Source organism: Tamandua tetradactyla, chromosome 1 (genome assembly GCF_023851605.1).
Source record: "Tamandua tetradactyla isolate mTamTet1 chromosome 1, mTamTet1.pri, whole genome shotgun sequence".
In the NCBI taxonomy this organism is placed as follows: Eukaryota; Metazoa; Chordata; class Mammalia; order Pilosa; family Myrmecophagidae; genus Tamandua; species Tamandua tetradactyla.
Genome location: NC_135327.1, coordinates 122969735 through 122996771, shown reverse-complemented (window position 1 = coordinate 122996771; position 27037 = coordinate 122969735). Strand labels below are relative to the sequence as shown.

At 34.1% G+C, this 27037-nt stretch overlaps 1 protein-coding gene across 6 annotated transcripts in view; it reads left to right on the top strand.

Annotated features, from left to right (window-relative positions):
* VPS50 (VPS50 subunit of EARP/GARPII complex) overlaps positions 1-27037 on the top strand; it is a 182926-nt gene that overhangs the window by 15557 nt on the left and 140332 nt on the right. For 5 of the 6 annotated variants that reach the window (XR_013160549.1, XM_077123771.1, XM_077123730.1 and 2 more), the window contains exons 3-9: positions 8551-8673; positions 9756-9827; positions 12101-12154; positions 13086-13156; positions 13804-13921; positions 14006-14041; positions 15167-15249. Coding sequence is in view for 5 of the 6 variants with exons in the window: in XM_077123771.1 (XP_076979886.1) it covers positions 8551-8673; positions 9756-9827; positions 12101-12154; positions 13086-13156; positions 13804-13921; positions 14006-14041; positions 15167-15249 (557 nt within the window). In the remaining variant the exon portion in view is untranslated. Of the gene's footprint in view, positions 1-8411; positions 8466-8550; positions 8674-9755; positions 9828-12100; positions 12155-13085; positions 13157-13803; positions 13922-14005; positions 14042-15166; positions 15250-27037 lie in introns of all 6 variants that reach the window. The other variant, XM_077123760.1, reaches the window with a different exon arrangement.

The following is a 27037-nucleotide window of genomic DNA, read 5'->3' as shown; positions in this document are numbered from 1 at the left end:
GCCATTCCAGAATGGGGTACGCTGTCTTTTTGGTCTCTGTCGTGGCTCTGGGAGCTGTTTCGTATTGTTTCTGTTTCTTTAGTTGCTGTTCTGGAGGAGGAACTAAGACCCGCGCATCTTACTATCCACCATCTTCTCCGGAAGTCTCTGAATGTTTTTTAAAGATTCCCTGGGGATTCCATTGTACAGCTAAGTCTGGGGATTAGTGGTCAAGGTTGAAAACATGATGACAAGAATGAAGAAAGGAGAGATGTATGAACTATTCTAGAAAAATATTTTTGGACGTTTTGCTGACAATTTTTGTGGGAAGAAGAATGAAGAGTTAGAAAATTCTGGTCCTTGGATATAGATTCTATTAAATTTCAGATTGATAGGCTTCTCTCGAAAAGGTGAGGGTATAAAAAGTTAATCTAGAGTGTATTTACTGATTAAATTTGTTTTCTGCTTAAAGAAGTATATACTTTTTAATTAGGTGAGGTTTTTCATTAATTTAATTGGTTACAAGAATTATGAAGAATTAAGACCAAGATGTATTATACTCTATAATAGTCATATTAATCATATAATTTACATAATCACTATAATAATAATTAGCGTGGCATTGTGGAATTTATTAGGACTGTGTTTGAGAATATTTGTTGAAGCCTGATTAAAAATAAAAGAATAGTCAGAATCTTACAAATCTACATTGAGATTTTAAATAAACATTTTCCACAGTATTCTCATCATGATTGTAGTTAGTAAATCTTTAAAAAAAGTATGAACTAATAAAGTTCTATGATTTTTTGCTGAAATCTGCCTCCTGATAATATTTTTCTTTAAAAATTACTTTTTTTAAAGCTCTTGATTTAACTAACTCATAAATATAGAATAGGATTCATCTACGTTTACTGTTACATTACTGGTTTAGCTATACCTTTTGCTTTTTTCATGAAAGAAAAACATAGAATGAGGGGACAAGATAGATTAGTCAAACATAAGAACATATTTGTCTAAATATAAGAAGATTTTTTTATTTTCATACTTCATCTATTCCACAAATATTTATTGAGCACCTGCCTACTTGCTGGTATTTCTGTTATATAATGTTCTGGAAACCTGGGGAGAATGTTTTCTATAGTTTAAAATGCTTTTGCAGAACAAGATAATTATATTTGACTTGACTTCTTAGAGTTCATGAAAAGAATCCTAAAGCCACACACTAACTACAGAACTTGGTATCCAGAGCTTCAGGAGGATTTGTACAGAGGGTACTGGAAAAGAGGGAAGACAGCTAGGTTCAACTATTGGCTTAAACGTCAGCTCATTAAAGCAGTTCAAGTCGTTTTAATTGCTTTGCGCCTGTTTCCTCACCTGTGAAAAGAGATTGGAATAAATGATACATAAGAGCCATTTTAGCTCCAGTATTTTAAACTTTCTTATATTTGTAGGAGAGTAATGATATTACAAATGTGTTCAATAAATGTACTGTATAATTTTTAAAATATGAGTACATTAATATCTGTATTAGACTGGAATAGTATAGAGATTTATAACCATGAGCTTTAGTATCAGTGATTGGGATATAAACTCTCAGTTTAAGATTATATATTATTTTGGATTGGTGCTTTCTACTGGTGGCACTAAGCAAGACTTTAACATGTAAAATCATTTAGATCTTTTCTTAGGTGTTTATGGCTAAAAATGTTTACTTAGCTATGTTTTTTCTAACCATTTATGAAATTTGCCTCTTGTGGCTTCAGATGCTTGGAGGTTCTTAACCCTTTTCTCTAAGTATAAATCATGCAGGACCAAGTATGCGGTTTATTTGACAAACACTTATTGAGCCAGGCAGTTGTTAAGAATTAAAGATCCAAAGGGTTACATAATTCTGTTACTACTTCTTTGGAGCTCTTAAGTGGGGGAGACAAGAAAAATAAATAATAATTGCTGAATAGTATGAGTACAGTATACATCTGTATTAAGGTATGTACAGTGGTATACCAGCTAGAAAAATGTATCAGCCTGTCTAGAGGATTAGGAGTAGGTAGAAATGCCTGCCAAGTTTTATAGAATTGGTGATGAATCTGTTTTAGAAGTATGTCTAGTGTACAAAGTGGATTGTTGAGTGGAAAGTCTAACGGGATGCTATGCTGATTAACATAAGAACATTAGGAATTGGAGACGGGTAAGTTTGAAAGACGTTTAAGAAGCAGAATATAAGACTGAGGATTTTATTGAGGTTTAAGATGAAGAATTTGGAAAGACTGAGGTTTTTAGCCTAGGTACTAGGATTGAAGGTGATATAGTAATGTTATCTTTTCTCTTAGAATAGATAGTATTCCTCCTTTGAGAAAGAGGGCCTGCTAAGACCTTTAAATTGAAAATTAAAAGAAAAACAAGATTAAGACTTAGAATTTTTTTTGTGTGTACCTCAACTTGTGATATGTCTTTTCTTCACATTAACCCCCAAGTGAACAGGTATATGATAAACACCTTAATATTTTCAGTAAAGTTGAGAAATATTTACAAAAATAACTTCTTTTTTAGGTTTGGCTTTGATAGAGCTATTTTTAAAAATTGTTTTTCTGTTCATAGAAATAAATTAGAAAAATGTTTGTTAAAAATATAACTTTTTTAAATAAGAGAAAAATATTTGACAAGGTTTCACAGATGAAGGTCTTGTTTCTTAATTTTGTAATTGTAGTACGTTAATAACTCAGTAAATTTCTGTGACTAAAATATAAAATCTGTTTTTGTTTATGATCTCTTTGAAAAATATGTTCATTTGGAATACTGCAATTGTGTAGAAACTGACTAAAATAAGTGATTTTTATCACTAAATTAGGTTGTAAAACTGGATTACAATAATGCCACTTTAATAGTTTACCAAAGTCTATAAACCATTTTAACTGAAACTACCTTTGAATTTTTGACCTCACCAGTATTCCACTAGATGGCACTGAAAACCTGAAGAAAAAGTATAGGATTTAAAAGCTATGTTTTAATTTCATAAAACACACACACACATAAACTGGTGAAGCGGCTGTCTTTGATGGATTATTATTGTTTTTCTAGTGGGATTTTGAGAAAATGTGCCATTTCCCCACATAATCAGACATCTGGCAATTCATTATAAACTTATGTGGTATATGTGTGGTTTTAGGGTATCTGTTGTCTTGAAACAGGTTTTGAATCTTATTTAATTTGGAAACAAACCAATCCTATTTCTGCTCAGTGATTTATGACTTTTATTATACTGACTGATATTGAAAACATCATGTTTTTGTTCTTCCGTTTAGCTCTGTATAGATTTTGGTGGCGAAACAATCTTTTGCCTTCATTTGAAGATCTAATGTGAAGGAAACTGAAAAGACTGTGATTTCCATTTTTAGATTTTGTCATAACAGAATAGCTTTTTTTTACATTGACTGATGAAGAAATGCGAACAGCAAAACAAAAGCTTTTGATAAGATTTGTCTAGCAAACCCAAATTCATGCTTTATAAGAGCACAATTTCTTCCTTTTCTCCCTCCTGCCCTTGCCCCCAACACAGTGTGTTCTGTCATCCAGGTATATAACGTGAACTGTAGTCTTACAAGTTAAGTACTGAAATAAAAGTTGGTTTGAATTTCATTGTTAATTCTACTGTAAATTTTCTGAGGCATTTTGAAATCTGACTTGTGAAATGAAGATTATGCATTCATCTTTTTGTTTGAATAAAAGCCTACTATTTAAGGTTATAAGTTTCTAAGCTATTCTTTGGTTTTAAAATTTAGGTTAGCTTACTTTTCAAAATGAAAGAGAATATTGAGTTGAAGAATAGTAGGTGAATTGTTAGACTTCTAGTTAACTTTTCATATTTATAAAGATGGCTCGATTTGAAAGTCCTAAACTTGGCTTACATTTTTAATTAAAGTGGTATTTAGGGTAATTTAAAAGTAGTTGTTAAAGGTAAAATGTCTACAATCTTTTTTCCCTCTTAAGCTTGAATACATTCCCTTAAGAAATAAATTCTGAAGTGGGGAAATGCTTTGTTAAGCTATAGCCTAGTTCCTTAGAAATCATGCTGGAAACGTTTTAACATATCTTATACTTGAGGGTATGAACTTTAATCCCCAGTTCTCATAAAAACCTTTCATTGTTATGTTGATAGGAAAAGTGTGGCTTGGCTAAAAAATTAGAAGACTAAGTTAAATTTCTATTATGATTGTTTTTCTTCATTTTTAAAATAATATGACATTTATGATGTGTATTTTTTATGTGTGTGCTCACATAGCTGTAACTCAGAGTTCATCAAAATAGAAAATAGGCTAGGTAGTATTATAAGCAGCCTTACAGTATATTCTGACTGTTGGGAAAGATAGCCTTAATAAAATATTAAATAACTTCTTTATTGTCTATCACTTTCTTAAAATAATCCTGTTTAGTTTATTATGTTAAAAATATTGAATATTTATGCTTATTTTTTTATATGAGTTATGGCACAGCAATATATGTGTTAAAGACATGATTTTTAGTAAAGGAAAAATGCAGGTCTAATTTATAAAAATGTATCATTTTTAAAAATCTGAATTGCTGTATTTTGTTGCCTCCTTCCTGGTGTAAGTGCAGACTCTCCCTGCTGACGTGTTTCTACCTTGCTGGGAGCCAGCCTCACTAGCTTGAACCTCTGCTTGTATGTTTTCCCACCGTACTGTTTTTGCTCATTTTGCTTGTTTTTGTAGTCTTACTTGCCCAATTTCTCAAAATTGAAATTCTACCTATTTTTATGTTCTCCAAATGCCACCTTTTCCATCAGATGTGAATTTACCATCCTTTGATGCCTTTCATTTTCTTTGTACCTCCCTTGTGTTCTGCTTTGCCTTGTCATTGTTTACTCATCCATCTGAGCCCTCTTATTACTTTTAGCTCTTTGAGAGGAGCGCTTTATTTTACTCATCTTTGTTACTATATCACCTAGTATAGAAAATTTTCACATATTGGGGATTAAAAAGCATTATTAAATTGAAATTATTGATTTAGGGAAAGACCAGAAAGTAGAGCTGTGGAAGTAGACAGGTTGGTTCTTACTGGCAGAATGAGACAGAGATTTGATTTGTTTAGTTTTTCCTTTTGGCCTTTCTTCCCCGCCTTTTTGCAATTAAATTAATTAATTGTAGTTTTTCTCCAGTTTTAACTTTAGGGTGGCACTGATGTACTTTTACTTTCTTCTAGGTATAGTTGTGCCACATTTGATCTATAGTTGTTGACTCTGAAGTGCTCCACACTTTTACAAATAAGTATGAAAAGCAAATATTTTTTGAAACTTTATTAATAATAGCAGTCTAAAAGACTGAAATATTTTACTCCCAAAGTTAGTGTAAATATCTAATACTATTGTAACTTTCTTTCTTAAATCACATGTTTTGGCATGGTATGAGGAGTTTCATTTGGTATTCTTTCTCCTTGATTTTGACCTTTAAAATTTTTTGTAGATGGTGTTTTGTTCATTCAGTTATGTAAAACTTTGTTTCATATTTATAGATTGTATTGTCAAATTGGTTTCAGGTGAAGAATATTTTGTTTATCACTACTCTTAAGAAAGCAGCTTTTATAATGGCAAAATTAGGCAGTAATAGTAGTGGAAAAATATGTAATCCAGCTGTTTACTTCTCTGGTTTATATGAATGGAACATCTGAAATCACTTAATATTTACTGTTATTTCTACCTAGAAGAAAGAAACTTTTTATTAAGAGTTGTAGAGGTTTTCAGTTATTAAAGCACACATTGTCTTTTTCTTTCGTATTGCTCTTATATTCCTTTTCTAATATGATTGTGTAAATTAATTTTCATTTCAATCAATTATTATTATTTGCGATGTGCCTTGGTAGTGTGGAACATGATGGGGAATAAGGAGTACTCTCTGTTCCCAAGAAGTGTGTAATCTAGTTGAGAATTCAGACAGCACTAACAGTGATGAAACATTTAGAGAATGATTAGTAGAAGCAGAGTTTTAACAGACTGAAGTGCAGTGAGATGAGAAGGATCACGATCTGGATTCTGTTCACAATGGATTTTGTCTGGATGAGTTAAGATGCATATTTCCATATAGGGGCCTCCAAATTGTCTGAAAGGAAATAATATTTTCTAGAAAGAGTGTTCTATTTGTGTATTTATTTTGAATTGAATTCCACTTTTTGATGCTACATACCTTTTCCTGCCTTTCTAAAAGTTTTATCCCTCTCCTTAGTCCAGTTTATGTATATTTAGAGTATCAAGTGTTACATGTCAGTTCTTTGAAATTATATGGGTCTGGCTGTTCTCTCTGGTATAATTGCTTAGATCTCTGGGAAGGAATGACATTTGTTGTTTTATATATATATATATATATATACACTCAATTTTTACAGATTCACTGCATTTTTGAAATGAAATCCTGTTTTCCTTTTGGCATTCTTATGAATATTTGTTTCACTGCCATTTTGGGTATGTGTGTGTGTGTGATTGTTACTTCCTTTACAGGTTAAGAAAACAGGTTAAGAAAACTAAGCACAAAGACACTAAATTGACTGTGGAGAATAGTAGAGTTTTAACTAGAACCAAAATGTCTTTGCCTTCAGATTAATTAGTTTGGAGAACATCAACATGGTGTTATTAAATCCTTTGGCATTTATGTAGTTAATGTAACAGTATTTACTCAGCGCTATTTGGATTTTTGGCTTGGTTCCAGACTTGAGGTTTTTCAGTCTTAGCAATTTTTGTAAACTTCAAATACTTTTTGAACAGTTTCAACTGCATTTATTTGCTAATGATGCTGGGAAAACTCTAGGGAGGTAACAATGCCATGTCCTCCTTTGGGACATATTCCCTCCCTAAAATTGTAGTATTTTGTTTTGAAGCTGGCATTTTAAATATCTGTGTGTTTTAGGGAGGGAGATTGCAAATAATTTCTCACCTCCTTTTCCATTTTGTTTGATTGTTAATTTAAATGCATAGTAGCTTCAGGGAGGCTGCCTGTGGGTAGGCTAGTTAGAAGTCCGTCCACTAGTATTTGTGGGATTAACCCAAGTCTGTGCCGCTCGTCGCTGTCCAGGGTGCTGCAGGGATTTATGTGCTCTAGATAACCCCCAATAGTGGGACAGACCCACTATTAGGATGTTGGATTTCTTAATGTAGTCATGGTATCTCATTGTGTGCTGAATTGGTAACAGACGGATCTTTGATCTTGTTTATTCATGTGTTTTATAATTTGGATTTTGGTACAGAAGAGGTGTTTTCTTTACCATGCACTTTTGATCATGCCAGTTTTGATTTTCTATGGCTTTGCTTTCAGTTTTAAAGTTATTGGAATTTTTAAATTTAAGCAGATAGCTATTTTCTTGAATTTCAGATTTATTTTCTATTACTTTTCTTTTAGCTCTAATTCACTAGTGGGGGTACTTTTATAGTTAATAATCCTACACATTTCAAATTTAAGTTGAATTCTAAAGGTAACCAAACTAGACTCTTTTATAAATGAAGAATATACTCTGCAATCAAGTAATCTAGAGAGCTGCCCTTGGAAAATAATGTACTTTAATTGATCATATAATTTTTTTGTATTTAATTAGTGATGATTTTCTTAATGATTTTTGCTAAGTATTATTTAAATTACAGTAAATGATTCTTAAATACTAAGAGGTTTATTCTTTTTGATTACTTAAATGTTTTTGAGGTTAATTTGAATAAAAAACAAATGGCTAAGTTTTATGTTATAATAGAATCTTGAATAACTTATGTGGCAGGGAAAGTGGGTATCTGAATTACTGAAACTTCCCAGATAACTCAAGGTTTATCCATTTATGCAGTAAATTGCATAGGATAAGGACGCGTCTTTAGGGATAGGTAACCATCTGTCAAGCTCAAAGGCTGAATCTACAGAAGCCCCAGTCTGTAAGCATTAGAAATAGTGTTATATCAAATACAACGCTTTAGATTCAAATTAGATAAATAATAGTGGCATCAGAATATCTTGAAGGAAGCCTCATAGAAATACAGAGTTAAAACTGTGAACCTGTTCTGGAGTCAGTGTTTCTTAGCTGAGCAGTTAGATTTTCAGCAGAAGGTAGGATGTCTTGTTCCTGATGCTCAGGGTTCAATACTGATTGTGACTCAGAACTCACTGAGGTGCTCCCTTGTTTCCTGTGGTAAGACAGATTTGAGAGTGTTATTAAATGACGAAAATGTGTATCTATGTACTTATATATGTATGATAGGCATTAGGTAGTTTCTTCCTTTCTGTTTTTTTTTTCTTTTCAGTTAACCATCTCAACCACTGCTTGATACACAAGAAATTGAGAATAAAATATGAATGTTTGAACTGGCTATTTTTTTCTCCAGTAGATGAGTAACTTTTAGTGTTAGCAAATTTCCTAAATTTATGTGAATTTTTCTCTTTCTTTTCTTTCAGGTTTTTTTTCCTCTGTCAGAATGGTTTACACAACATATGTAATTGTTAACACAGGTGATCATTTATTTTCATGCAGATGGAATTCTAACAGCTACAAGTACTGTAATTGTGTTCTCCCCCCCTTTTTTTTGTCTTAAAGGAGGAATTCAGGGAACTTCGAGAACAGCCAAGTGACCCTCAAGCTGAACAAGAACTAATTAATAGTATTGAACAAGTATATTTTTCTATGGACTCATTTGATATTGTTAAATATGAGCTAGAGGTAAAAATAAAATTCTCATTTAAACATATCTGAAGCTATTTTGTTCAGTGATTGAATTTGTGGGTGAGATTTGAATGCCTTTTAGGGCATTTATTTTTTTTGTTACCAGAACTTGTCTCTGATTACTGTATTGTAATTAAATGAACTGTCAACATTATTTAAAGACAATCTTATTTTAAAAAATATAAAATTAAGTACAATTGTAGAATATTGGTTAGAAAATGTTTCTGTGCTTTTATCTATCGACTGTTAGCATCCAGTGTTAGTATGCTGCTTCTCATTTTATATTGGCTGAATATGTTTACAAAAGCTCTGAGATTTTTTATCATGAATATTTCTTTACATAATTGTTTAATCATGATAAATACTGTTATGCCATAATGTTTACAGCACTAATGTTTAAAATTTATAGGAACTTTAGCAAAAATCAGAATAGTAAAATTTGGTTTCAGACAAAACCAAATGCAATTTGCTATACATGCAAGACCTTCAAATCCCCACTCATTCCACAGTTTCATCAGTCACTGAACCAAGACCTTGTGTCCACTTTCCTTGAGTCCGCTATTATATGATGGAATGCATTTTTGTAACTTTTCCGTATTATCTTCTGAAAGCTGGTCAATCCAGAATGTAGTTCCAGTAACTGTCACTATCACATAGTAGTACAATAGTTATCATTCATAACATTATAGTGAAGAAATGTGTTTTATGTTCTATTGGAGATAAGCAAAGGACATGGCTGGGGATTAGGCTTAGAGACTTCTCTTACCTTCTCCTGTCACAGGTCATGGAAGCAGTGTCAGGAGTCCCCATGGTAGTGGGGTTTCCTTGAGATGGGGACAGCAGCAGTAGAGGAAGAGGCAGAATTGGGGGAGAGGGATGGAACTTGATCACTAGAGGGTCATGTAACAAAGACGTGTGTAGGCTTTTATGTTGGGGGATCTGGTGAGGGAGGTTGGAAGGGTAGGAAGAATGGAAGGGAATGGAATATGACACTGTTTTTAAGTCACATGGGTCCAGGTAGATGATACCTAATTAAACAATTTATTTTTTGCTTTTCGTTTGTGGATTATTTTTTATAGAAGCTCCCTCCTGTACTCAATTTGCAAGAATTAGAGGAGTACAGAGACAAATTGAAACAACAGCAAGCTGCAGTAAGTAAAAATGCACCTTTTTTCTTGACAAAATTGTAAATGAAACATTAACAAATATATTGTTTACAGATTTTATGGTTTTAACTTATATATAAACATATAAACAAATCCTGTTCTTTAAAATGACTTTTACTCAAACAATACATTTATATTAAACTTTAATCCTTATGCAGTTTCTGTCCTTACTCTGATAGATTTGCTTCTAGAACTTGGAGTTCTCTCTCTGTAATCCTAAATGTGATTAAAAAACATTGAACTCCTTTTCAAATAGTACTTAAGGCTTGTTGTCATGCATGTGTGACTTCCCTTCCTTTAGTTTTGTGATGGTGTGATCTTAGATCTCAGATTAAAGGTCCCCACATCTCATTGAAATAGGTCCGAAGAAAATACTGAGTTAAGATCCGAGAAGCCTAACTTATAGCTATTATTAATTATGTGACATTTAACCTTGCTAAATCTCTTTTGCTTTATCTGTAAAATGACGGGTTAGGCCTACATTTCTATTACTCTAAAAATCTGGGATTTTACATTTTCCTCATTTTAGGCAGAACTAATTGTATGAAAGCCAGACTTCACTGTAGAAGATTAATTAATGGTGTATGGTTTTGCTGATTTTTTAAAGTAGCAGTAGTAATAAATCAATTTGAATTTAAGATATGATTTTGATTTATGAAAAATTTAAAATGTATCTGATGAATAAAGGAAGATGTACTTCTCTTTTCTTTTTATATTACACTCGTGGTCTCGATGGGTAATGACATCTTCCTGGAGGTAACATCAGTGGTCTGGGAAAGGTTTTGGCAGAGGAGGGGACTTGAGCACTAAAGGGTTGGGTAATAAAAATCTTTTGTACCTTCAGAGGATTAGATGTGGGGGTAGTAGTAGTTCACTATCTTTAAATATATTTGTTTCAGTTCTTTGTACTTTATGTGATATACTTTTGGGAATAAGCCTCAATCCAGGGCCATATAGCATAGTAACGTCTGGAATTTGATAAGTCTGGGTTTGAATCCAGTTTAACTAACTGAGACAGTGGGTGAGTTGCTACCCTTAAGATTGCTCATTTGGAGGATGAGGATGAATGTTACCCATCTCAATGTATTGCCTTAAGTACTAATTGAAATAAGGTAGGAAAAGCACTTAGTACAGTGCCTTTCACAGTACAGGCTAACAATAACTACATGGTCTGTTTTTAAAAAATAAAACTCAATTCAGTAAAATTAGCTGAGCTTCTGTCTGCACATATCTATACAAATTCATACACAGCATAATATATTGAAAGATTTCACTTTCTTACTGCTCCTGTTTCACTTTTTCTTGTAAGAGGTTGATATTATTTTAAGCTACTCCTAGACATTCCTGTGGAAACTTTGGAGTTCTTAAAATGATATTTAGGACTCATGTTGACACGTCATCATTAATTAAGGTCTGTGAGCTATTTAAAGTTTGATTTTCTGAGCTTTAATGGAATCTCTCTTTGTAATAAAAAACGAGTGTATCTGGAAATTAATTCTTATAATTTCAAAGTTGTTCATAGCAGGTTAATACTATGTGAAAGGATTAATATAATAATGTTTCTGTAATGTTTTGTTCTCAGTTTCTTGGGTTAGGGAAGCCAATTGTGCTTCTTGAACAAACATTCACTACATAGCATCTGTGTGCCATGCTTAATGCCAGGCATGGTAGCTCTGTGGGGCAGTATGGCAGGGGATGGAAATAAGAGTCTCATGTTCAAAATCGTAATTCTAATCTCTATATAATAGTTTTTATGGGATTACCCAAAAAAACCTTAGACATCTCCATGACATTCCAAAAACATGTGCTTTCAGCTTTTCAGAAGCTGAAGGCCAAATGAGTGGTTTGTCCTCTTGTGTGGTAGAAAGACTGTAAGGGATATAAGGCAATTCTTTCTCAGAAATTGTCTCCATAAATTCAGTTGACTTGGAATTTATTTGGCTTAACAAATTCATCTTCCTAAAACAAATCCTTTACCCTTTAAGATTGGTTACACTTGTTGTATGTTAGTTAAATCAGACAGTGATACTCATGTTATTAATAATAAGAATAACCATTTATTGAATGTGTATTAGGATCAGGTGCTTTGTTAGTGCTTTATTAAATTTTCAGGGAAATATGTGTGGTTATAGAGTACCTACGACTGCTGTAGAAATTATTGGGAAGACCTATGGAATATTCTTCAAAATTTTAAAAGTGTAGTAGTAAGCATGAAGCTTTTTCTTTTACTTCCTTTGTTTTATTGCATATTCTTATAGGTCTCGAAAAAAGTAGCAGATTTAATCCTGGAAAAACAGCCTGCTTATGTAAAGGTAGGATGATATTTATTTTTTAATAGAAAATTTAAAAAAATGTATGAATTTATTTGGAGCTGTGGAAATATTACGATTATTCTTTTGTCTGTAGTCCTATATAGCAGTATATTTGCTGTATGTATAAATGGCATGTGTATGTTTTTCTCTTTCATTTGGAAAAATTTACCAAACCGAAGAAATCAAGGAGGTTTTATGTTTGATTTTTGAGTAATCTCTTTGGATTTTCAAACTTAAGGGATCAGTGAAAATTCCTTCCACATACTTTATGACACCTAGATCAGCAATACTGACCACTGATGGTGGTATAACAATCTGACTTTAAAATATGATAAAATTGAAGGCAGGACAGTGGTGGCTTAGTGGCAGAATTCTCGTCTGCCATGCCAGAGACCTGGGTTCGATTCCCGGAGCCTGCCCTTGCTAAAAATAAAAAAATAAAAAATAAATTGAAATTGTCTTGCTGAATTCTGTCTTTTCATCAGAAAAATTAGAGACACAAAGACCATTGACATATCTACCAGTTTTCAGATGGAGACATTCATTTATTGTCAAAATGTCTGAGCAAGCAAATTATATTTTTCAACCCCTTAATGATTCTGTGAAGTTCTGTTGGATGTAAACATGTAAATAGATACCACATTATATTTTATTTATTCCTCCTTGAAACAGACTGGGTCTAGATTCTTTGTAGGCCTTGCCAGTTGAATATTTTGTTACATGTCATTCTGAAAATCCGTTGAAAGTAGTTATTTTAAATAATTTGGGGAAAATTATACCAATAATTTTCAAGTTCATATATTTTTGTTTTTATTTTGTTTTCTAAGCAGGTTTTCTTTTAAAGCCACTAGAGTTTTTGTTCCAGTGTCATATAAATAAGAAAGAAAAATAAAATGACCCAAACAATAAAATATACTTAATCTTTCTGTAGGAACTTGAAAGAGTTACCTCATTACAGACAGGTCTTCAATTAGCTGCTGTTATCTGCACAAATGGGAGGAGGTATTGCACTTGATGATATTTTATTTTTTAAACTGGAAAATATTTCAAGAATAACTGGAATCTATTATGGGTTATTGATTTTTTACCATATCTATGGCTTCTAGGCTATCTGTTCATTAAGTAAACATATATATGATCTAAAAACTACACTAAGAGGGTATGTGGGAAATGTCTATGAATATAGTTATGGGTTAAAAATTAATTATTTTTGTATTATTTAAATTATTGTTTCTCAAACTATATGAAAGATCATTAAAAAAATTCCCATCTGTCATAGACTATTTGTAAAATATGATAAAAACAGTACTAAGAAAAGGAAATAAACCAGAGATATACGCAGTCCCAATTTGTTTGTTATTATATTAATCAGTCATTAAATTATTCTCTGTTTTTAATTGATCGCACTCAATTTCTGTACTTTCCTTGTGGTGGACAGGTTGTAATTGACACCAGTCCACCCACCATGCTTTGAGTAATGCTGGTTTAGATTGATCCATTGAGTAAACTTGTCTAATAGTAGTCACAGTTCCTGGTTTTAATAGTAATACTGGCTCCTTTCTTATTAGTAGTCTAATTGTTCAGAACAATACTAGTGAATAGTATTCTTATGCTATAAGGTTTTAACTGCTTGTTGCTCATTTTTGCAGACACTTGAATATTGCAAAGGAAGGTTTTACACAAGCTAGTTTAGGCCTTCTTGCAAATCAAAGGAAACGCCAATTGCTGATTGGACTTCTGAAATCTCTGAGAACTATAAAAACCTTGGTATGTACAGGTGACTTATTTAACTTATTAAAACTTAATTTTGTGGTTGAAACAGATTTTAACTTTAATTCTTGTTTTTTTCAGCAAAGAACAGATGTGCGCTTAAGTGAAATGCTGGAGGTGAGTTAACAAGGCTTGGAAAGTGGGTGATCCTGATAATGATTTATACAAAAATAATATTGGGCAAATTCAGATGTACCTTTTTCTAAACTTGTCTATGGTTTAAAGAACATTTTTAAACATGTGAAGTATTTTTTTGTTGACATACTTCATTTAGAAAAATTTATTTGAAAAGTTTACTTTGTAGCAGTGTAGGTATATACTGCTTTAACATGTGTTAAAGTCATATCTTTTGTTTGCATTGCATTCAAATAGCAATAAAATTATCTTTTGCATCTACCATATAGTAGTGATTTAAGGAATTTATCATGTTTTAGTTATATTTAGTATCTCATATATTAACTGGTTTTCTGAGTGGGCCATCTGTTTTCTCTTTGATGCTTTCTTAGCATTCTCTATCTGCTTCTGTTATAATATTTACCAAAGCATATTTTAATATGTGTGATTCCCCATAATACCTGAATTCCTACCTGCACGCACTTTATCATCATCTTGACATACCCATTGGTTTGAATTGCATTTCTTGAATTTAGATATGAGAAGAGGGAAATTTTTTTCTAGGCTTTCTGTATAATCACTGTTCTACTTTTGTTTACAGATATTCACTGAATTAGGATTTGAGAATCCATGTGAAAAATTCACTTGGCATTAAATTACTCTTTAGGTGATAAAAATACTCAAAAGTTGTTAATGAATAGCTCACTTTTTTCCAAATTTATTTCTTTACAAATATTTACTGATTTGTTGGCAGTGGAACTATAAAATGTTGATTACATGTAGAATGAACACTCTTGGAAGATTTTATATAAGGCATTATTCCATGCAAAGCAGATTTGGACTCTATATAGGCTTTGTGCCACAGTACATGGTCTCAGGGTGGCTGTTACTGTGTATTTAAGGCAACAGAATATTTAAACAGATTTTTCTGTACAAATATTTTAGGCTTAGAGTTGGTTGCCTCTTTATAGTCTAGTATTTTCTATCATTGGTATTTTAATCTTTATTTAAGAGGAATTAAAAAAATTGATTTTTGAACTTTTGAACAGAGAATAAACAGATTTGTTTTGTTCAGATGTTTCAAGAAAAATGTTTCCAGCCTATTGACTTACGTTGTTGTTATTTTAGGAGGAAGACTATCCAGGAGCTATTCAGTTATGCCTGGAATGTCAGAAAGCTGCCAGCACTTTTAAACATTACAGCTGTATAAGGTAAGGTAACATGAAGCTTTCAAAACTGACTCTATTTTCTGTTTTCCATGGGGAGTTATATAACAATATTGATTAACACTGAAAGTTAATATGAATTGCTGGGTTCTAGCTTCGCATTCTTGTTCATAAATGGCCAGGGCAATAACATTATAATAGTTATTAAAGTTTGAAAGATCACATACTTTTTATTCCTGTCCTTTCTTGTCACCTTATTGAAACTCTTTTTTTCATATTCTTTCTGGTTTGTAGGATGTAATTTTTATAGAGTGGTAGAGAAGAATAAATTCATCTGTTCACTGCTCTATTTGCATCTATTGGGAATTTTCCCCCCTTAACTTAGCCCATTTTATAAATATTAAGAGAGTTATTGCAGCTTGTTTTTAAGATCCAGCCGGTTCAAGTGTTTGGATCCTCCTGAAAATAATTCTTTTGGAAAATTTAAGCATGGTTTCACTTTGTTTAATAATCCTCTTTGTAGCATTTAAGTGATTATGTACTTAATGTGTTACATGTTTTGTTTAGTTATTTATAAAATGTGCAATGTAAAATTAAGTGTAGCATTCTTTGCTGTTCTGACTTTATTAGTAGACTATTGGTTTGCTTAAAATGAAGGTTTGCATTATTGCTGATAAGTACCTTTAATCCTGGGTATAATCACCATCATTCTTTTAAAACTATCACAAATAAACTATCTAAATTAAAAAAAAATCTAAATAGTTTAGATCTAAATCTAAACTAATACACATGGCAAGCATGCGTATTAGTTTGTTAATTACTGCCAGAATGCAATATACTAGAAATGGAATGGCTTTTAAAAAGCGAATTTATTAAGTTACAAGTTTACAGCTCTAAGGCCATAAACATGTCCAAAGTAAGGCATTTGGAGAAAGATACCTTGGTTTGAGAAAGGCTGATATGGGAAGGCATATGGCTGGTGTCCGCTAGTCCTTGTTCCTGTTTCTGTTGCTTCCAGCTTCTGATGCTAGTGATTTCCTCTTTAAGCATCTGTGGGCCTTCACTTAGCTCCTCTGGAGACACAACTCTGGGTTCTGGCATGTTTAGCATCTCGTGGGATGGCATATGACGATGTCTGCATCTCCAAACGTTCCTGTCTAGGTGTTTACTCTCTCTGTTGGCACTCTAAGCATCTCTGTATCTCTGTTAACTCTGAAGCAACTGTTCTCCAAGTGTCTGCACCTGAGGTTTCTCCAACATGTTTCCATTTTTAAAGGACTCCTGTAAACTAATTAAGACCCACCTGGAATGAGTGTAGTCACATCTCCATCTAATCAAAAGTTCTCACCCAAAATTGGGTGTATCACATCTCCCTGGAATCCAATAAACATTTCCACCCTACGGTATTGAATAAGGATTAAAAGAAACATGGCTGCCCCTACAAGATTGGCTCAGGATAAAGGACATGATTTTTCTGGGGTATATAATAGCTTCAGAATGGCACACCATGCAACCCAGTTTCAAATTAAACCCTATACCTATTCTAGAATGCAGCCTTTTAAATTCTCCTGTATGGAAATTCAGGCAGTGGGCATGGACTCAACTGATGTTGATGTTGATTGATAGTACCTGAAAAATAAAACGATTATAATTGAGCAAAACATTAATATAAGTTAGAATTTAGTTTTTCTTTTAACATACTCTTATACCTTATGTGTCTGTTGGGTATAGGGCTAAGGGCTAGATAATTTTCCCCCAGAGATAGTTTTTAAATGTTTATATTATGCTTTTCTTATAGAACCATACAGATTGAAGTAACATGCTTTTTTTTTTAATTAGGAAATATAGTTGAGTAGATAACAAAAATATTTTGGTTTTATCCATTTCCAGAGAGATTAACACACTCACTATTAAAAACTTGATAAAGTCATTTACATTTTTTTTTTTTAGATTGAGTAAATAGCTTTGTTGAATGTATTTGAACATTTCTAATAAGGCCTCTGAGTCCTGAAGAAACATAGCACCCATTTAGTTAATTTTGTGGGATAAATGTTATAATAGTAACAATTATTTACAATGGGTGAAAATAATTCAACCTGTTATACATTTACTAAGTCCTTACTATGTTCCACATGCTGAGTTAGGAGTTGTCAGTAAAATAGTGAACAGTGCTCATGGTAATCAGTATTATCCCAGGTTTTTAGAGTATATAGCCTATCAAGAATGACTTGCATTGAAGTAGGCACATGTGGGATAGGCCTTAGAGAAGAGGCAGTTGAGTTGTAGAGTTGGAATCAGTCTCATTAGAAGGTCAAGGAAGGCTTTCTGAGGTGGATTTGAGGGAGAGGGGGAGGAGTTGGCTAGGCCAAGATATTAGGGGTTGTGGATAGGAACCAGGTATGAATGAAAGCTCTGTGGCAGAAATGCCATGCAAAATGACTGAAAAGTATCTTGGATCTGTTGCAACAAAGAAGTCATAGTTGATGTTGGTGGAGACAAGATTAGTGGAGTAGATTTATGTTAAGTGTAAGATGAGGAAATTTTGTTAAAGGAAAGATTTAGATTTTAAAGTCTTAGTTTTGTAATAGGTAGAAATACATGGACAAACATGTTCAAATTGTTCTTAAGAATTCAGTGTAGTGAGACTTTCCTTTGGGTTTCTCAAGAAAACTTTTAGGGTTGTGTATTTAACTTGATGATTTAGTGGTAATGTAATGGTTGCTCAGAGAACAGAGCTATCAACTAGGACTATTTTATGATGACGACAGCCCTCCCAGAGGAAATTCTTCTCCCTTACCTACCAGCACTGTTTCCATTGCTAGCCACCATTCATTCTGCCTAACTGTACACCCCTTTCTCTTCACTTATTATTTTACCCTTTGATTACTAGTTGGGAGAGCATAATACACGTGGTAAAATTCTTTTGTCGCTAGTGTCATATGGGATATGGGAACAGGGATAGTTATAGGGATTAAATTATGTGCTCCAGAAAAAACGTGTTTTTAACCTTAATCCGTTCCTGTAGGTGTGAACCCATGGAAAATAGGACCTTTTGATGAGGTTATTTTTAGTTAAGGTGTGCCCAAACTGAATCAGAATGTGTCTTAATCCTGTTACTTGAGTCCTTATAGAAATGACCTCAGAGAGGAACCACAGGTGTATTGCAATGAGATGGAAAAGCCAAGGAACCCCAGAGGTTGCTGGCTAGCCAGAAGATACAGATGCCAGGAGGAAGCAAGTCTTCTAGCCTCTGAAATCAATGAGCCAATAAATTCCTGTTGTTAAATCAAACCATTGTATGGTATTTATTTTAGCATCCAGGAAACTGAAATAGTTTTTGGTACTGGAAAGTAGGGTGCTTGTGTGACAAATACTTAAAAATGTGGAAATAGCTTTGGAATTGGGTAACAGGTAGAGGTTGGAAGAATTGAGGCACTTGATAGAAAAAGTCCAGATTGCTTTGAAGAGACTATTGGTAGAAATATGGATATTAAAGATACTTCCAATGAGGCCTTAAAAGGAAATGATAAATGTGTTATTGGAGATTTGAGGAAAGATGATCTTTGTGAATTTGAAGAGAACTTGGAAAAATTGGGTTCTGGTGTTGTACAGAAGGCAGAAATTGAAAGCAATGAACTTGGATATGTAGCTGAAGAGATTTCCAAGCTAAGTAGAAGGTTCAGCCTGATTTCTCCTTGCAGCTTACAGTGAAAGAAGAGTGGACAGAGATAAACAGAGGATTGAACTGTTAAATACAAGGAAATCAGCAGTTAATAATCTGAAAGATTTTTGGCTTACCCAGATAGTGTGCTCTGAGACCAGAACCAGACATGGCTCTATCAGGAACCTCCCTGAGCTTCTGGTAAGTGAGTGTCCAGAGAACAGAGCTCCATGTGAAGGTTTAATTGAATAACCCTTTGCTAAAGTGGTTGTGCCTGAACGTGGATCAGCTCAGCCATTTCAGTGGAAGTCAGGATTGGATATGTATTTATTCAGGAAGGATCTATGGAAAGTTCTGTTTTGTGCTGGTTTGGACCCACTTGAACTGCACACAAAGCTATTTATATAAGATTTTTGTAAGCTTTATATGAGCAGAACCACTGCCAGCCTGGACTGAAAGGGGCAAAGAGGGCACAACTGAAGGAAAAAATGTCTTCAAGGACAGAACCATAGAAGCAAAGATCTGGATGAAAAAGATCTGCTTTGGCCATGAGAGTGGGCCCATCTATGTGTGTGGAAAGGGTGGGTCTTCTTAGAAGGGATGGGCCTTAGATCCTATTATTGGGAGCCTGGCTGCCATTCCTATGCTTGGAGAGGGTGAGACTTTATCTCAATATTGGGGGAAAGCATGGCTGCTATGCAAGCACTTGGAAAGGGTGGGGCTGCTGCTCCATCAGGCTGGAAGGGTAAACCATCAATCCACAGAGGACTCTCAGACCATGAACTCTAATACAGTTTCCCCTGCTGGGTTTTAGACTTGTTTGGGATCTGTGACTTTTGTTTTCCTTCTAGTTTTTCCTTCTGTAATGACAGTGCTTATCTTATGCCTGTACTACCATTGCTTTGGGGAGCAGAAAAATTGTTTTCTAGGTTTCACAGGTCCATCAGACAGGAATATTGCCCCTGAATGGACCATGCACAGAACTGGTTTTGATGGAAATTTTTACTGTTAATGGCTACTGAAATGAACTTAAGGCTTTTGGGATGTTGTGATGGAATATGGAAAGAACATGTGTTTTTGGAGCCCATAGTGTGGACCTTTGAGGATTGAATTATGCACCCCAGAAAAACATGTTCTTAATCTTAGTCCATTCCTGTAGATGTGAACCAACTGAAAATAGGACCTTTTGCCGGGGTTTCTTAAGATGTGCCCAAATTGAATCAGAGTGGGTCTTAATCCTGTTATTGTGGCCTTAGAGAAGGCCACAGGGTACATCCAGAAGCTAGAAGTCAGTGGAACCTGGAAAGACAGAATAAGGTGCTGCCACATACATTGTGATGTGAAGGAAAAGCTAAGGAAACACAAAGATTGCTGGCTAGCCAGAAAGTACAGACTCTGGGAGGAAGCAAGATTTCTAGCTTCTGAAACTATAAGCCAATAAATTCCTATTAAACCAACCTATTGTGTGATATTTGCTTTATTTGGGAAACCAAGATGAAAGAAATTTTATTCTGATTTTTTTTTGCATGGGCAGACACTGGGAATCGAACGTGGATCTCTGGCATGGCAGGCGAGAACTCCGCCTGCTGAGCCCCCATGGCCTCCCCTGATTTTTTTCTTCTTTTTTGTCTTTATTTATTGGATGAACCTTTTTTATTCTATGCATTTTTCTTTCCTTTGCTCTTCTTCCCTCTGGTTTTCCTACACAATGCTGTACCTATTCTTGAGTTCTCTAGCTGGTCCTGCCTGTTCAGGCAGAATTCATCAACATTTAAAACATTCACAGTTGAGGGTGCAAGGGTAGTTCAGTGGTAGAATTCTCGTCTGCCATGCGGGAGACCTGGGTTATGCACTTCCCAAACAAACAAACAAACAAGCAAGCAAACAAATGAAAAACCAAATAAACAAAAGTTCAGCAAATGGTGTGGCAATAAGGGGATACTCACATGGAAAAAGAATGAAATGTGACCCCTGCCATATAGCATACCAAAAAAAGTTTTCACTTAATTAACCTGGAGTTGTGGAATTTAGCTAAAGGCAAGATTTAATCTTTGCTCGGACATAAGTGAATCAGAGTGAAAAATCACTTGACACTCTGGTAATCATAAGAATAATAATTAATTTCCAACTGAATTTAAATTCTCACATTTTCCTTAACATTTAAGTTCTTTTTCTTTCCTGTTAACAAGTAGGGAATCATGAAATATAATCCCCTTAGAAATGTCCTTTGAGAACAGTAGCTTAGTGAAGTTTAGTATTTTATAATAAAGAACCATCCTATGATTCAGAGCTATTTCTGGTTTCTGGTGTGATTTTTTTATACTGTGGTCACATTCATAAGTACACTGTACCTGCTCGTCCACCTCTTGATCTTCCGTTGGTGGATCTTGTGTTCTTCTTTTCTTTCTAAGTTATATCACTCCCTTGTTGGAAACAGGGTTTTTGGTAGAGAGTAGAAACGCTGTGGTCTGAAGAGAGGCACTTGAAATAGATTATATGGAACACCTGAGGGCTGAGTTTTATGATTCTGGAAGCAGGAAAAACAGAATTGATACACTGTCCTCTGCATAAAAAGCCATTGATTGTATTCCTGGTAAGTCTCAAATTATATGACCATATAATTTAATATGTAAGTGCAAAGTAATACAGTGAGGCACTCATTTTGTTGAAAAATGGAAAGAAACCTGATACCCCTTTAGAGTCTTGTATCTTTCTGATATGTGCTATGTTTCACTTTTTATAACCAATAAGGAACATTTGTTTTGTACACTTTTCTGATCGACAGTCAACATTTTTTTTTTTACATTATTTGACATTTCTTGAATTGACTGACAGAGTTTTATAGTTGGCGGTTACTGGGAATAAGAATTGGAGTGCGTTTATGCTAATGTGTAGCTGTGAATGAAGCTTTTTAATTTAAAGTTATATTAGTTTTGAGAAAAGTTATTTTTTAAAAGTCAAAACTGCTTCAATATTTTTAAAATTTTAAATTTTTATTTTGAAATACTTTCGAACTTACAGGATAGTTATAAAAGTAATATAAATCTCCTACAGAGAATTTCAATATACTCTTATCCTTCAGATACATAGATCCATCAGTTTTAGCATTTTGCCACATTACCATATTATTATGTCTATCCAGCCATCAGTGATATCAAGCCGTCTGTCTATCCATCTATCTATCTGCCTGTTTATCAGTCTATTTTATGTATACTTGAGTGTAGGTTGTATACATCATATTCCTTGAACACTTAATATAGCAATATACATTTCCTAAGAACAAGTATATTCACTTATTTATCCACTTTAAGTACAGTTATCAAGTTCAAGAAATTTAACATTGATATAAAGATTATATTCTGTATTCCAGTGTTTTCATATGTCCCAATAATGCCATTTTGACATTATCCTTGGTCACAATATGATCTTTACAGTTTAATGAAAATTATAAGTTGTCGAACTTCTTTAAGTCATGGAATAATGAATGCATCTTTTATGTACAAATACAGCAGTATTAGGGAATATTTTTACCCTCTTGCCCTTAATTCCTTTATAACAAAATGTGTCTGATTTCTCTTCCTCGGGCTCAGGCAAGGTGAACAGCAGGAACCTTGCCTTGGACAGTGTTTGAGTTTTGAGTGTTGTGGCTGGGTACCAGACTTGTTAGCTAGGACCAGTGCCTTTATCCTGGGTCCTTCATCCTTGGCCTAGCTCACCAAGTTTTTGATACCATGCTACTTTGACACCATCTGCACCTCTTATGTTCTGTCTTATTTCCTCTACTCTCCTCTGCTCTTGTGGTATTTTAAAATAAAGTAATATCTGCATATAACAAAAAACATAGTATTTGAACAAAGGGATCTTAAATGAGCGGTGAAAGTTTTTCCTTCTATACACTCATCATTTCCTTTCTCACTCCCTAGAATAAACTATTTTTTAAAGCTTGTTATTTTTTTTCCTGGTGGAGCTCGTAATAATTTAAATGTTAGACTAAAATATCTATTTTCCTGATTTTTCACTGTAGACACTTTTCTACTGACTCATGGTCTACTTACTCTCTGTAATAAAATATTAATAAAAGGTCAGAATTTGTTATACTGCCTTTTACTTCTTTTCCTTCCTCCACCTTCCAAGTTTTGTTAGTGACACTTTTTACTTGGTAGTATTTATAATATTTATACAGTTTGGCAACTGTAAGTGTTTTCTTTGCTTTTCAACAGTTTACTTCTTAAAAAATTAGCAATAGAGGTCTCATTTACCTTATTACAATTACAAAACTGTTATTACTGTTATTATCTGAGAACTAAGTAGAGTGATTGGACTTAAAAGAAAGAGAAATTCTTTGTTTCAAAATGAAATGGCTCATCTACTATCAGAGCTCTATGCATGCACACAAAGGTCCCCATGCCTTAGGCCAGTGTACACTAGAGTTATGCCCCTGAGACAGGTGTACCTGCACAGCTACATCCTCCCTGGCTGCTGGTCACCCACACTCATAAGCATCAGCGTAACATCCCCAACCTGCACCTATTCCTGCCCTGAAACAAATCACCGTACTTAGTGCTGCATCCTGTGCCCTGCTTCCTGCTGTACAACCATCCCACAAACACAAGAACTTAGATTAGTAAAAGAAATCAACTCCCAAAGTAAATCAGTTAAGATATTTACATGCCAGGAAGATATCAAAAGATCACAAGGCATATCACAATGCAGACAGATAGAACCCTGCCTAATGACTGGATTAAAACACCAGAGGATACACAGATGTTGGAACAACTAATCAAAGATGTTCATACAGTTCTACTTAATGAAATAAGTGGGATAGCAAATGACATAAAGGAGATCAAGAAGACAGTAGAAGAGCATAAAGAGGAATTTGAAAGAATAAATAGAAAAATAGCAGATAGCACAGAGATTAAAGATTCTGTTGACCAAGTAAAAAACATACTAAAGGCACACAACACCAGACTGGACGAGAGAGAAGAAAGAATAAGTGGTATGGAGGACAGGATAATTGACTTCAAAGACTCAGAACAGTAAATGGCAAAAAAAAAAAAAAAAAAAAAGGAAAAAATTGAATTGGAACTCAGGAAAATGATAGACAAAACTAAATGTCCCAGAAGGAGAAGAGAGGAGTAAAGGGCTAGGAAGAGTAATTGAGAATATAATAAGCGTAAACATCCCAACCCTCATAAAGGACACAAATATACAAGTCAAAGAAGCCCAACAGACTCCAAACAGAATAAATCCAAATAGGCCTTCCCCAAGGCGCATGCTAATCAATCTGTCAAGTGTTGAAGAGAAGCAGAAAATCCTGAAAGTGGCAAGAGAAAAACAATCTACTACATACAAATAAGACTGAGTTCAGACTACTCAACTAGCACCTTGAAGGTGAGAAGGCACTGGTATGATATATTCAAGATCTTGAAACAGAAAGACTTCCAACCAAGAATTCTGTACCCACCCAAATTGTCCTTCAAAATTGAGGGAGAGATTAAAGTTTTCATAGACAAAGAAGTCCTGAAAGAATATGTCAACAAGAGACTGGCCCTACAAGAAGCAATAAAAGGAGTTCTGCTGGCTGAAAGAACAAACACAGGAAAGGGAGGTGAGGAGGGCACAGAATTGAATAGTACCACTAAGGGTAATTTAAAGAATACACAGAGAAAGATCTGACAAATAAAATTAAAAAGATAAGACGATAGAATCAAGAAACGCCTTTCATTGATAACTTTGAATGTTAACAGACCAAACTTATCAATTAAAAGGTACAGATTGACAGAATGGCTAAAGAAACATAATCCAGCTATATGCTGCTTACAAGAGACTCATTTTAGTCACAATGGTAGAAATAGATTGAAAGTGAAAGTATGGAAAAAGATTTTCCACGTAAGGTGTAACCCAAAGGAAGCAGGAGTAGCTATACTAATATCTGACAAAAAACTTTAAATGTAAAGACATCATAAGAGACAAAGAAGGACACTATATACTAATTAAAGGGTCAACTCTAGTGCTCATGGAACATTCTCCAGGATAGATCATATGCTGGGGCACAAAACAGGTCTTTATAACTTTAACATTGAAATTATTCAAAGCACTTTCTCTGATCACAATGGGATGAAGCTGGATCTCAATAACCACCAAAGAACGAGAACATTCACAAATTAAATAATACACTCTTTAACAACCAGTGGGTCAAAGAAGAAATTGCTAGAGAAACCAGTAGCTATCTGGAGATGGATAAAAATGAGAATACAACTTATTAAAACTTGTGGGATGTGGCAAAGGCTGGGCTGAAAGGGAAATTTATTGCCCTAAATGCTTATATTAAAAAAAAAAAGAGCAAAAATCGAGGACTTAACAGCACACCTAGAGGAACTTGAGAAAGAACAGCAAACAAACCCCAAAGCAAATAGAAGAAGAGAGATAACAAAAATTAAAGCAGAGATAAATGAACGAGAGCACAAAAGAACAATAGAAATAATCAATAAAACCAAAAGTTGGTTCTTCGAGAAAATCAATAAAATTGATGGGCCACTAGCAAGACTGACAAAGAAATAAAAAGAGAGGATGCAAATAAACAAAATCAGAAATGAGAAGGGGTGCGTTACCACAGACCCTGAAGAAATAAAAGAAATCATAAGAAGATACTATGAACAACTATACACCAACAAACCAGCAACTTAGATGAAATGGACAAATTCCTGGAGGCACACACTGACTCAGAAAGAAATAGTCATCAAAAATCTTCCTATAAAGAAAAGCCCTGGGCTGGATGGCTTCACAGGGGAATTTTATCAAATATTCCAGGAAGAAACAATGTTGTGAGGCATACAATGATGTGAATGAACATGTGAGACATTTGGTGAGACAAAATAAGGCAGAAACAAAAAAAAAGAATGGTATCATCACCTTCAGAAAAGCTTATAAGAAAACGGGCCTAGATTGTAAGCTTTTAGAGCAGACATGTTAAGTCCCGAGTGGTGATTATTATTTCTGGATTTTGAGAGGCTGTTTTATATATATAACCTGATATTTAAAGGTAGAACAAAGCTGAACAGGTTGGGGTTAAAGTAATTCAGAACAGAGGGGTAAGGAAGACAGTGTCAGATTTTTGATGATTGATTGAATGTCTTGTGATTGGTTTGTTGAGATCTTCTATCCAAACTTGGACAAAATGTCTTTTCAGTAATTGGGTATGGAAGAACTGGATATCAATAGCCAACAGAATGAAAGAGGACCCCTATCTTACACCTTATACAAAAATTAATTCAAAGTGGATCAAACACTGAAATATAAGAACTTGGACTATAAAGCTTCTGGAAGAAAATGTAGGGGAACATCTTCAAGACCTAGTAATAGGAGGTAGCTTCCTAAACTTTACACTCAAAGCACAAGCAACAACAACAAAATAGATAAATGGGAACTCCTCAAAATCAAATGCTTCTGCACTTCAAAAAGGTGGAGAGGTAGCTAACTCAATGGGAGAAAATATGTGGAAATCTCATATCAGACGAAGGTTGATTTCTTGTATATACAAATAAATCATACAACTCAACAACAAAAGCACAAACAACCCAAGTATAAAATGGGCTAAAGGTTTGAATAGACATTTTTCTGAAGAGCAAGTACAGATGGCCCAAAGCACATGAAGAGATGCTCATTTTCATTGGCTGTAAGGGAAATGAAGATCAAGACTACAATGAGATACCACCTTACACCTGTAAGAATGGCTGCTGTTAAACAGGAGACTATAAATGTTGGAGAGGATGTGGAGAAACTGGGACACTTATGCACTGCTGGTGGGAATGTATAATGTTGCACCCGCTATGGAAGATTGTTTGGCAGTTCCTTAGGAAATAAATATCAAGTTGCCTTATGACCCAGCAATAGCACTACTTGGTATATGCCCAGAAGAGCTGAAATCAATGATACAAGCAGACATTTGCACACTGATACTCATAGACCTGAGTCTCTGGCATGGCAGGCGAGAAATCTGCCTCCTGAGCCACTGTGGCCTGCCTGATGCTATTTTATTTATTATATCAAGAGCAACTGAAATTTATTTGTTCTCTGGGATTTTCTATTTCATTTTAATGGAATAATACACTAGTAAAAAGCACAGGGCACTTATCCAAAAGATCATCATTGGTATTCATATTGTGAATGGCT